This window comes from Aptenodytes patagonicus, chromosome 2 (genome assembly GCF_965638725.1).
Source record: "Aptenodytes patagonicus chromosome 2, bAptPat1.pri.cur, whole genome shotgun sequence".
Taxonomy (NCBI): Eukaryota; Metazoa; Chordata; class Aves; order Sphenisciformes; family Spheniscidae; genus Aptenodytes; species Aptenodytes patagonicus.
Genome location: NC_134950.1, coordinates 32,894,526 through 32,907,447, shown reverse-complemented (window position 1 = coordinate 32,907,447; position 12,922 = coordinate 32,894,526). Strand labels below are relative to the sequence as shown.

Genomic DNA, 12,922 nt, shown 5'->3' with positions numbered 1-12,922 from the left:
TCCATTACAAAATTGGGTGGGGTTTTTAGTTTTGTTTTCAATCTATGTTAGTTGACTTAAGTTCAATTTGACTTGATTCCACACATGAAAATAAATAAACCCAACAGCTGGATTATGCATACATTACCTCATAATAGGCATGCTAATTGAATGTTGTAAGGAGCGTATACTAAATGCCAGCATTAAGAAAAAAGAAAGCAAGAAGTTAGTTTAAATGATAGACTGAGAAGAAATGGGCTTAGAGAGCTGACTTCTGGATACGATCTTTGGTAAATAGCCAAACAGTCTTATATAGTAACTGCTTGGTTTTGCTTTTTTAAATTGCTTAGCCATGCACATACACACAACAGAGCAAAAGCTGCAACAACTTTTTTCCTTTTGGAAAGATTCAAGTGCCATGCTTGTTCATACATATTCTGCTTAGCTGCAACAGGCTGTCTACTCGTTAAGTTTCTCAAGCAATGAGAGACATGCTGCATTTACAGTTTTGACGATATCAAGTAGAAAGCGAACACTCAAGTCTTATCAATCAATTAATCTTCCTACTGAAAAAATTATTCCTACATTCAGAAGGCTTCCATTTCAATTCAGTGTAAGATTTCCATACTCATCAATACATATTATCCACTCGTCAATATAGGTTATCTAGCGAGAGCAGTCACATCAATCTATATTCAAGGTCAGGTTTATGCTGGGGGCAGGGAGAAAGTCCTAGACTAAACCCTGTTCCAAAATTCATGGAGGATTTCTGTAACCTGCCAGTGTCGCTATACAGTTACTGTTTAGTAACAACACACACCTACTCCTAGAAGGTGACTGGATATAGGTTAAGCAGCTCCCAAATGATGCTGTCCTGACACACATCAATAATGTGTGGCCATGTTTCATCCCTTTCCCCAACCCCATTTCTGCTGTGTTTCATCTTCACAGATGGTTTGGCTTCCACAAGCTTTTCCAGAGCACACAGAAGCTGATTGTCTTCTGGAATGTAATTTATATTCCTCGTTCTGTGATGTGGATTACTACAAGTTCTGGTCTTGCTATCTGCCAAGTTTTAGTACAGAACTAGGCTGATACTAACTAGTTCTCTTTGTCCAGTCGTGCTCAGCCACTTCCCCTCACGCTGCAAGAAGTACCTCTCTGCAAGAAGTTTAAGGCTAAAGAGGGTGAAAGTTACCTTCTTTTCCCCATGTATATTTACAATCTGTAGACCTGCTCACACTGAAAAGCAACAACCTATGGTGCATTGCAGATCTTTTAACAAGTGTCTAGGGAAGTTTAGTTTAATCTCATAGAGGTCATTTAATGGAAGAAACTATTCGTATATTCCTGAAGGATTTACTTGCTGTTGTACAATACACTTACATATACTCAGTATCCATTTTGTAAAACGTCACCATAAGATGGTGTATAGTTTTATCACAGAATGATCTGGTTTGCAAGAGAACTGGATTAGATAAGTGCAGTTAATTTTTTTTTAACATCAAATCACCTGTTCTTCAAGTACTGCAAAGAAGCACGATTAAGCCTTGAAAAGCTTTACAAAGAAGAGAACTTGTATTTCTTTTCACAAATTACAGAATGCCACATCAAAGCACTCACTTAACTAGGCCATCAAGTTTGAAGAAGAGAAGCCCTTTTTACAATGCTCACAAGCAAACCCTACCTTTAAAAAAAAAATAAAACCAAAAAAGGCACAATAAGTTGCTCTCCAGCTTTCCATGTATTTTGTACTGCATTAAAAGCTTTCTTATCCTTTACACGATTATTTTTATAGCTACTACATTGCCTCACATTTCGAAAATGCACAAGGAGGTATGCCAGAGTCCCTGCCTGGAAAACTTGGGCTTAAGAGTGCATAAGCACTAGTTATTTGCTTTTGTTAATAGTTAGGTTTCCTGCTGATATATGATGATCCATGAGTCCATGATCATATCAGATTTCCAAAGCAAGCAAAGAAAGTTATTCCGCAATCTCAGAACAGGGCAAAGATGAGGACTTCTGCTCCATAATATGGATGCAGTGGAAGAGGAGCTAAGTGCAAAATCATGATTGCTCAGGAAGTTTGCCCAGAGCTACATCCTGGTACTACTGCTGTTTTGCACATAATACTGATGTCGCCTACACAAGGATGGCTAGCTCATCAAAAGTTCAAGAGGTTCTTATAAAGGAGAATAAAGGTATTAAGAGAAACCTAAGAAGGAACAGAATTCATTTTCAGAATAACAAAAAGCAGAAGAAACAAACACGAAAAGGAAGCAATGATGCACTGACTTCGCACTACCAGTCCTCTCTCTTCCTTTCTATTTCAGTACTTTCCAAGTTTACAGCTCCACCAGCTGCCTTACTCCCATTCATAACTCCCTCCAAAATCACTTTGCAGTGCAAGAATGAAGACCTGCATGTGATGTTTGCTGCATGGAACATGTGGAAATAGTCCAACACAGAAGAAATCATGCCATTACAGCTGAGAAGTCCCTAAGCAAAAACAGTACAAGAAAAGCAAAGCAATGCATATTCATTATTTGTTCAAGTAAGTATCAGGCCCATCAATTCTCATTTCCAGGAAAGAACTTGGGCATCTAAAACTTTCTAAAGTTCAGACTTGTGCAGTCTTAAAAGTAGACACCACTTGAGTAGTCACATAACCCTGGGACCTGAATTCACTGGTTGAATCCCTGATGAACTTAGTCCTCATGAAAGCAAAAAACTCAAAAGGTTTTTAATCTTCTGTTTAAGTGCAACTAAGATATTGAACAGCACTAATTCTTCCCACTTTTTTTTTTTTAAACCCAGCTGCTCCTGAATTTGTAACTATACCTTGAATTTCCATTGCCGTGATTCTCCCTGAGAAGCACACCAACAGTGTGGACTCCTCTGGCCCTGTTACATTCCCTCCCAGTGGCCCAGTTCCTGATAGAGAGTACTCAAGACCCACGTAGCCACTAACTTGAGTAATTAGCACACTCTTCTTCTAAGGTACTAAATTCCTGAAGCCAGAAGAGAGCTATGAGTCTGTGCTTGTCTTTGTCAAATGCAATAGTCTAATACTAGTAAGGGAACACGATAGCCTTAAGGAAGAAAGGTGAACCCTGTTAAGTGAGTAGCAGAGCTCTGCATCCAAAAGGTATAGAGACATCTTCCAGGCTTCCTTTGTCTCACTGAGGCTAAAGGGGAGGTATTTCAGACAGGCTTGCTATTCTTATAGTTGAGCAAACTGAGCTCACTTCAGAATCTGAGTTCTGATAGCGTGCTGTGCCGCTGCCCATCTCCTCCCAGGCACTGCCCCTGAGGCTATAGCTCCTAGTTAGTATTCTAGGAGCCAGATCCCTACAACTTTATAGAGATCCTACTGCTGTCTTTAGCTACTTATTGGGAGAGTACAGAAAAGATGAAGCCAGACTCAGAGGTGTGCATAGATGGGATGAGAGGCAACAGACAGAAGTTGCTACACAGGAATTTTAACAACTGAAAACTTAACATTGAGTATTTGCTTAGACTAGGCAGATAAAAAGCAATGCAGACACGATAACTGCAATACTCAGTGTCTGGAGCTGCTAAAGTAATCAACTCAAAGACAAGGACTGTTTCACCGGACAAACGATGAACAGAGAATGCATAAACTATTTTACATTTAGACTCTAGTGATTTGATTAGAGTCACAATGCTAAACAGCCATTGTAATAGACACAAAAAAGGGGAAATTTCTACTCTGTCAAGGCACAAACACTGTACAGACAAAGAGAAGGAGAAATTCTGCATGCCATTGACCTCAAAACCATATTCTGTCTCTTTACAAAAAAAACTTGCAGAATCATTTTAACAGATTCCTTTCTTACAAGGAAGAGAGATTAATTGATTATTATGTATTCTGAAGAGTTAATGTTCTGGGATAGTTACCAGGTGAACATGAAGAAACATCTTCCCTGACATTAAAAGAGCTTCAGTTTTACATTAACTAACACTGGAGAAAAAAAAAAATACCTTCTACAGACAAAACTTATTTAAAGATTTTAATGGAGACAGTCTGACTACATGCTTAGTTTCAGAAACAATTCTTGTGCCCACCTTACCTAAAGGAATGTGAAAATGCCTGTAGTCTGCACAATGCCAGAGTAAGCATTAAAGAGAGAAAGGAAGTTCTGATAAATCTGAAGAAAAATATGTAACTGCTGCACCTCAAAGTGTTTTCTCACTAGACTTCAAAAAGCAAGAAAGAGGTTAATGGCAGCACTTTAAAACAGAGGGCTGATTTTATTACACTGCTTTCCAAGGCAGCAATATTCTGTTAGAATGTATGAATTTTTGTTTGTCCAATAATTGAAAAATAAGTTTGATCCATTATTCACAACAGATTACAAGCAGAGATGAATAGTTGTATATATTCCACTAGTAAAAATTATATAATCAAAGAATTGTAAGCTAAGCATATGACTGGATTGCATCCAGGAAGAGTTTTGCATGCAGCTCACAATAGCGCTAAAAATGACCACCAAACTTACCTAATTTGCATGAAGGTCTGTGTCATTTGACACAAAGTCAAAGTATGTTGTATGCCAATATTTAAGAATTAAAAAGTGCCAATAGGCTATTAAAAAGGTAATAAAATCAAGCCACTGCTATGAGGTAGAACAGCTTACAAAGAAATAAAACACACCTGAAAGGAGTCCACACACAAGACAAAAAAAAAAAAAAACCGCAAAAAACCCAACTACCAAACCAAACCACAAACAGTTAAAGACATTAGTTGTTTAAATGTAGTATTCCACAAGCTGAGAAAGTCAGAGAACAGAAATGACGATGCTATGTGCATCACACAGAGGCAGGCAGAGACACTGCCACCTGCAATCCTACCAGAAAAATAAGAGCAGCAGTGGAGGTAATAGCATACATTACTTCTCTTGCATATATAAAATACACACCACAGAACTCTTCTGCATTAGTGAGGACATACAAGCAGATTTTGCAGCAAGTCGCTCAGCTCTCCTAAAACAGATGCTGAGGGTTCTTGACACATTAACTTTTAGAAGTGCTAGGTACGTTAACAGCATAAATTTCTTTCAGTGATTACCTGCTTAAATCAAAAATGCAACTACTTGGGAAAAGCTAAAGAAACCTACCTGACATCTTCAAACTTCTTGGTTATGACTGAACCAACAGATGAAAAAGCAGCAGAAGCCTTCTGTCCAGCCTGAGACAGGGTTTCTGATGTTTTCTTGTATCTGTGTTCAAACAAAATTAAGTCTGTAGTTATTTTAATAGAACACATAAGGAACCTTTTCGTGTATGTAAATTTGTATCAAACCCAGAGATATACTTCAACTTTGGGGTCAAATGAACAAGCTACCTAAAGAGATTATTTTGACCCACTGCAGTCCCTTCTGGCTACAGCATCTCTGCCACCTCAGACTTCCCATCAGGTTCACCAACATGCACCTACTACCCCACCTGCAGAACAGATGCTATCTGCTATTGTAGGACTTTAAAAAAAATTTTAAAAAAACCCCAACCAAACAAAACCAAAAAACCCCAAGGAAACACCACCATGCACACACACTGAAAAAGAACAGAGGTCTATTTTTTGTGCCAAGCATCTCAAATCTTGTACTGAATGGTTTTGTCAGTAAACTTCACCATAAAAAGTTTGAGGTACATCCTCTTACATTCTGTGTAGTCATTAATTGCAGAAGGCAGTTCACTCTAGACCTTAAGCTAACAGCTGTGTTTGGCAAGAATGTTAACTGTGACTTCGCACTCTTCCTGCATGAGCTCAGTTTACAACAATTTTTCAGGCTGGAAAAGAAGGGTATTCTGTTGGACTTAGGACACCTTGGTATCTCAGTAATGGTATCTCAGATCTGTCAGACAAAAAGTGTATTAGAATCACCCATATTATGGTCAATCATTCTTATTTTGCATGAGATGATATGGCTAATAGTGGCATTCTTTAAAGAAATCTATGACCATTTATCCAGGTAAGTTTTAGTGCAACTTAACTTTGCGTTATCTACACTCATCTCATTTCACAAGAACAGAGGGTTTAGACATGACACAAGAACTACACAGTTTTCACCTCAACAGCTGAGACAATCATCGTGAACTGGTACATACGCTGTGGTTGATGTAACATCTTGCCAGCTTTTGGTAATGTTCTGCCTTAGTTCCTGTAATGAGTTAATTCCCAGCTTTCTCTTGATTTCTGCTAGATGCTTCTCTTTGGCAGCTAGCACTTGTGAGAGCGTCTGAATTTCCTCTTCCACCTGTGGCAGCAGAGTTGATGAGAGGTAAGTTAACAAGTGATATACCCAGCCATTAACTATGTATTTATTAAAACATCTACTAGGCATCAGTAACGGGAGGGCTAACAGGTTTTTAACATTGCCTCATAGTTGTTTCTAAACACTAAAAGGGAAATCCAGCATAGTCTACAACAAGAGCTAGTGAGAAAGTAATCTACCTGCAGCTAGCTCTGTTACTGGAATATGCACAAGGAAGTTGGTAACTAGAAGACTGTATAGTTAGGAATCATTACCTTTACACAACATTAGCCTATGTGAAGCTTGAAGATTAGTCAAACCTGGGACAATCGCCAAGCCTGAATTCTCCTTCCATGTCAGAAGAGATACCAATGTATGACCAGTATCAGGAAGTTCAGAGCATGTCTGATCCATACACAAGTTTTGTCTCCTTGCTTGAACAGAAAGGTTCTTTTGTGGCTTAAGCCAGCAACTGCAGGCTGGATCCAGCCACAGGAGTGCCTTCCCCAGAGAGGGGGTGGAAATGGTGGCAGACTGAGCAGTTTAAAAAAAAAATCAAACCAAAAAACCACAACAAAAACACAGCACCTGTTCAGCAACTAGGAAACTGTATTGTTTGTATACTTCCTTCTTTACACAAATGGTCACTTAAGCCTCCCACAGAAGCATTACCAGATCACAATCAGAGATGTCAAACAGTTTTACGATGCCATTCTGTGGGCTAATACAGATGTGACAGAGGCACTAAGGCCATATGTACAAAGGCAAAGGTATATATCCAACCCTACCTCCTCATCCAGACTGGACCACCCTACTTTAGAGTATCAAGGCTGCCCATTCATTTAAGCTCCTTTGAGGAAATGCCAAGATCTTCAATGCACCTTTGTTTTGGATACCTGTCTGAAGTCCAGCGTGATGTACCCTAGCAGGACCAGATATCCCTCACCATCTTCAGCTGATTGGTTTGGCATGAAATAATACTCAGGACTAACAAAAACCAAGACTGCATTAAATGTGCTTATTTCACAGCTAACCTTCATTTGCCAACCTTACACTTAAGTTAGTGTCTTTTATTAGGGTCCTAAAGTCACATAGAGCTACAAAAGAAAAAAGACCAGCAACTCAATAAAGCTTGACTTTGACAACTTTTGAAATGCATGTATCAGGCTTGAATATTTGACTGTCCTTCGAAGAGTGCTACTTCAACTCAGTCTTAAAAAAATTTCTGCTACATGAACTACGGACAAGAATAGTTACATGGTTAGACATTAGCAAAACAGTGTCTACATGGATATTACTATGAAGCATCCTTCATGAAAACAACAGCTTTAGTTACTCCACACCAGTTGAGACAATACTTGGTTTTGGCTTCCAACCATGTTCTCTTTGACAGCTTATTTACCCCCTTCTCGCTTGAGGAAAAAAAGGGTTAGGCATTTATGCATCTTGGTTTAAGATCTGTACACTCAGCACTTCTAGCTTAATTCCCAATAGCTAGAACTGGCTGTTCTTTTCTCCTTGACACCTTTCCTTTCCCTCCCCGCAATACACAGGAGTGCCGTACCCGGCTTTAGACACTCACAGAATAAATATGCAAAGCATGAACTGTATGTTCAAAGACAGCATTATCCCAGATTTTCATTCTCAAAACCAGTTTAAGAGCTATTTGCAAGAGATTTACCTTAACAAGCTCTTTTCTTAGCTCATCCTGTTCTTCTTCTGAGAGTGTTTCTGCCATACCAACTGTAGCAGCAGCATCCTCTCCAACCTCAGGTATAGAGTCACTTCTCAGCAGCCCTTGAGGTGAATAAACCATTAAAAGTCAGATCATCACATGTCTGCCAGATAGCAGCTAACGTTAATATACAGCCCTTTTGTGCCAGTGCACAAAGAAAACTGATGAGAGAACACCAAAGTCACACTCCCTGAGTCCTGTGGCATACAGGAAACCAGAGACATTTTACTGGCTGTTTCGTTCTATCAAGTTGTATTAAAGCTCAGTAATTGCTACTGCTGCTATAATAGGAGACTGGAAACATGTTGAGAACAACGCATCCCACTACTATGATAGAAACCAAGGCGCAGAATGCTACATCCCAACCAGTGGTTCCTATACAACCTCTGCCCAGGAGTCCATGCGCTCTCTGCTCTCACTCAAGAGGCACAGAAACTCTAGAAGCGCTGGAGGAGCTCAAGACCAATACAGAGCCTCCCTCCCTCCCTGCTCTCTGGATCAGATTAAAAAAATGCCTATTCTCAGCACACTAGGAGTGGTCACAGCAACAAGCAAGCTCAGCAACAGCAGAGAAAAGGGTTACACTGGAAGTACGAACTCTTCCCCCATACCCTGCTCAACCTCTCTGTCCCTAGAACTGGAACCACTGTGGCTAGAAAGTCACAGATATTGTGGAACTAGAAGTAAGCTGCTGTTTTGCGCCTGGACATTAAGACAGATGAGAAGCCCGGAGAAGGAGCTTAGGAACAAAAAGCCATCACTCCAAACAAAGTAGTGGAGTGCTTAGAAGGGACTGATGAGGATGTGCATCCACTCACACTGCTGCCTCTTCCCCTTCCAATCCAGAAACCAAAACTCTGCCAAATTCCTCTGTATGAATCCCAAACATCCCTACAGTCTTCCTCAACTCGAGGGTAGGAAGGCTCTGCAGAGGGACCTGGACAGGCTGGATCGATGGGCCCAGGCCAACTGTATGAGGTTCAACAAGGCCAAGTGCCGGGTCCTGCACTTTGGCCACAACAACCCCATGCAGCGCTACAGGCTTGGGGAAGAGTGGCTGGAAAGCTGCCTGGAGGAAAAGGACCTGGGGGTGCTGGTCGACAGCCGGCTGAACATGAGCCGGCAGTGTGCCCAGGCGGCCAAGAAGGCCAATGGCATCCTGGCCTGTATCAGAACTAGTGTGGCCAGCAGGAGTAGGGAAGTGATCGTGCCCCTGTACTCGGCCCTGGTGAGGCCGCACCTCGAATACTGTGTTCAGTTTTGGGCCCCTCACTACAAGAAGGACGTTGAGGTGCTGGAGCGTGTCCAGAGAAGGGCAATGAAGCTGGTGAAGGGTCTGGAGAACAAGTCTTATGAGGAGCGGCTGAGGGAACTGGGACTGTTCAGCCTGGAGAAAAGGAGGCTGAGGGGAGACCTCATCGCTCTCTACAACTACCTGAAAGGAGGTTGTAACGAGGTGGGTGTCGGTCTCTTCTCCCAAGTAACTAGCGATAGGATGAGAGGAAATGGCCTCAAGTTGCACCAGGGGAGGTTTAGATTGGACGTGAGGAAAAATTTCTTTACTGAAAGAGTGGTTAAACATTGGAAGAGGCTGCCCAGGGAAGTGGTTGAGTCCCCATCCCTGGAGGTATTTAAAAGACGTGTAGATGAGGCGCTTAGGGACATGGTTTAGTGGGCATGGTGGTGTTGGGTAGATGGTTGGACTCGATCTTAGAGGTCTTTTCCAACCTTAATGATTCTGTGATTCTATTCTATAACTTTTGCCTTCACAGCTTCAGGGAAAGGCAGGAGAACGATATTATTTGTATTGCTACGATGCACTCACTTTAAAGATTCATTTATTCTTAGTCCTTAGTGCTTGCAGTAAGATCACTTTAAACACCTTTTAATGCAACAAACAGATTTTCCAGCAAAAGATTTCCCATTTTGCACTTTGTAGCTGACACTCAAACATACCATTTGCCAGAATTAAGGAATCCTGTCCTAATTTGCAAAGAGACCAGTTTGCAGAGAGACTGCATGCTGGAATGGTTGTAGATTCCCAGAACTCATTCTCTATCCAAGAGGTAAAATAGCTTTATAGATAGTAAAAAAGAAATTAAATAAAAATCTAAAATAGAAGAAAAAAAAACCAGAAGGATTGTTTGTTTGTTAAGGAGAGAGGGTAAGAGAGTGTGTGTGTATGTGTGTATATATACACATATATATATAATTCAGTCAAGTTGAGGACATTAAGTAATGTTCCCTTACTAGTCACTATAGTAATTAACTAGATAAAACTCCATCCTCATTTCAGCAGCTTCTGATGGCACTCCATACTACCATTTGGTCTGGGAATCCAAAAACTCATTAATGTGCAATGAGACCACCACTATGATTTTGTTGTGAGGCTTGATGTCGAATAGCTACATCACAATTAACTGAAAAGTCAGGGGAAAAAAAGATTCTGCAAGTCTGTAACTAGTTGTAGGTATTCTATGAAACATGCTCCTAGCAGCTGTCAAGCCTAAGAAGAGGCCTTGTTCTTAATCAAGTTACTGAACTCAGGTAAAGCTCAATTCCACAAATTCTTTCCAAAACAGTATGTTTTCTGCCTGTATTTGTGTCCAGAACACTTGTCCTCTAGAAGCACACTGCTACATGGGCAGAACATTTGTAAATGGTAAGTTACCACAGAGTACACTGAGAAGGAAGCATACAGAAAGCAACTGAAATCCCATTCTGCATTTATTTATGAAATCTATACCATGTTTTCCCCAGAGATTTGCATCTGTCTTCTACACAAACATAATGGAGATCCTACAGGTTTCCCTATACACTATTTTCTGGCAGAAATCTGGGGCAGGAAAAAAGTTCGAGTCTAATGCCCGAACCAAAGCACAGCACTACAGCACCAAAAAAAAAAAAAAAAAAAGGATTACGGCTCATGTCTTACAATCAGATAATTTTTGTTTTATACATCAACGTATTTCCTTTTCTTAACATCAAATGGTTAAGAACACCATACCTTTTTATCAAATTGCTATTTATCCTATTAATTACATATGCCAATACCGAAGGAAAACTAAATTTAAACTGCATTTTCCCCTGACACTCTATGACCCTTAGTACATTGGCCTCCGACTCCTGACCTTGTTCTCCGTCTGCAGGCCCTTCAGGGACTACAGAGCTTGCTGTTGCAAAAGCCATTTCAGAAAGTTTGCAAGTACCAAAGACCACGCTGACTCCAAGAGCATTAGCACATCCAGCCAAAAGTCTCTTCAATCTAGTTATGAAGAGTCATCTGGATTATGTCACCAAAAATAGATCAAGTGAATCCAGCAGTAGGAAAACGTGCTGGATTGTCTCCCGCAGCAATAGCTTCTGTTTTGGGAATGTACCTTCTCTTTGGAAAACCAGTGTTTTAAGGGAGTTTGTGCTGCTTGTTGCCTACATTGAACTTAAGACACAATGCTAAGAAGCAAGGGAATGATCTCTCCTCCCTTCCCATTTCTAGATCTTTTAGGAAGACAGGAAGTCACTGCTACTCAGTAGTCTATACCTCACCCTGTACATCTAACCATGCCTTCCTTTCCTCTCCTTGCCTTCTGCCCCCCTCCCATTTGTTACTTTTTCGTTAGCTCCATTTAAAGTATGCAAACACCTTCCCATCAGTCCTTCTTCTGGCACCTCCCCTCTCATCCCCTGTTACTGTTCACCACTCTGCTCGCAGTGCTCCCATTCCTCAGTTCACTTCAATACTTGCAGGACAGAGGGTTCATCTGTACTATGGGAAGGCCGTGCTGGGCAGCCTGTCCAAGAGGCAGTTGTCTACACAGATGATAACCCACAGACCTCCACAATGGTGTGGCTACAACCCAAATATACCCCATAAACTAGGGCTGACAGACAGTAAGATCCTGGCTTTGAGCAAGCTTTGCAACAACAGGTGCACAGCCCACCTTAGATATTTTTGTGGAGTGCGAGGCAAGAAACCAGGGAAATAGCAGTCAGCCAACAGATGGAAATACTTCAGCTCAATCTGTTATTAAGAGAGCATTTCTCACTTGTGGTCTTCTCTGTTCACCAGCAGAACTGTTGTTATTGGCTTCCAACTTGTTACCTTTTGTTAGTTCTCTTGCATCTTTAGAGTTGCAAAGGACTTAAAATTCAGCTGTTTAGTACTCCGATTGCTATAACCGAGCTTAGCTGAGCATTTCACATCTCAAACTCTTAAACAGAGTAAAAATTCTATTGGGGAAAAAAATTGGGAAGACTTATCTAGTATTGGGAAAACTTACCTAGTTTTAACATCAGTTTTTAGGTATCTGTATTTCTAAGATTAACTTCTTATCCCAGCAGTTTATTAGATCTACTTAATGAACCAAATAAAGACATGAACAAGTTAGTTGATTAGGACTCCACAGATCACATTCAGGGAAACGGCATTTAAATCCCTATTACTCTGCCGGGGTAGGCAAAGCATTAGAGTCATTCAATTTACACTCAGGTTTTCTGGTTTGGGGTTTGCTTTGGTTGGTTTCAATCCAAGTTCGTGTTCTATTTTGACCAGAAGTTTCTACCTCTTTCTGGCCTGAATTCAGAGATTAGCAGCAAACATTAGCAGTTTAAGGAAGTACTGGTCATTTCAGATGAGCAGCCTTTGGGGGAGGGAGGGAAGGTTGGCCTTCACAAAGCTTTATCTTTAGACAAACATATTCTGTGTCAGACACTCAGAATGAGCATTTTGGCTATCACTATACAGTTGGCAAAGCTGAAGGAAAAAGGCACTTGTTAGAATTCAGGAGAACAAGCTGTTACAAGATTATAAGATCACTCCAACATTTGAGTAATGTACAGTGCTACAGAGGATATTTATTTTGCAATATATAAGAAAAATAAAATTTAAGTGCTTCCCATTTATCTCAGTGAAAAAGCCGAAGCAAGACAT

General features: G+C 40.6%; 1 protein-coding gene across 4 annotated transcripts in view; it reads right to left on the bottom strand.

Annotated features, from left to right (window-relative positions):
• Positions 1-12,922, bottom strand: part of TPD52 (tumor protein D52) — a 40,283-nt gene that overhangs the window by 3,987 nt on the left and 23,374 nt on the right. For 2 of the 4 annotated variants that reach the window (XM_076329508.1, XM_076329505.1), the window contains exons 2-6: positions 7,939-8,054; positions 6,112-6,260; positions 5,121-5,222; positions 4,074-4,100; positions 128-169 (exon numbers count right to left, since the gene is read on the bottom strand). In XM_076329508.1, the coding sequence (XP_076185623.1) occupies positions 128-169; positions 4,074-4,100; positions 5,121-5,222; positions 6,112-6,260; positions 7,939-8,054 (436 nt within the window). The remainder of the gene's footprint in view (positions 1-127; positions 170-4,073; positions 4,101-5,120; positions 5,223-6,111; positions 6,261-7,938; positions 8,055-12,922) is intronic. The other 2 variants (XM_076329506.1, XM_076329507.1) reach the window with 2 other exon arrangements.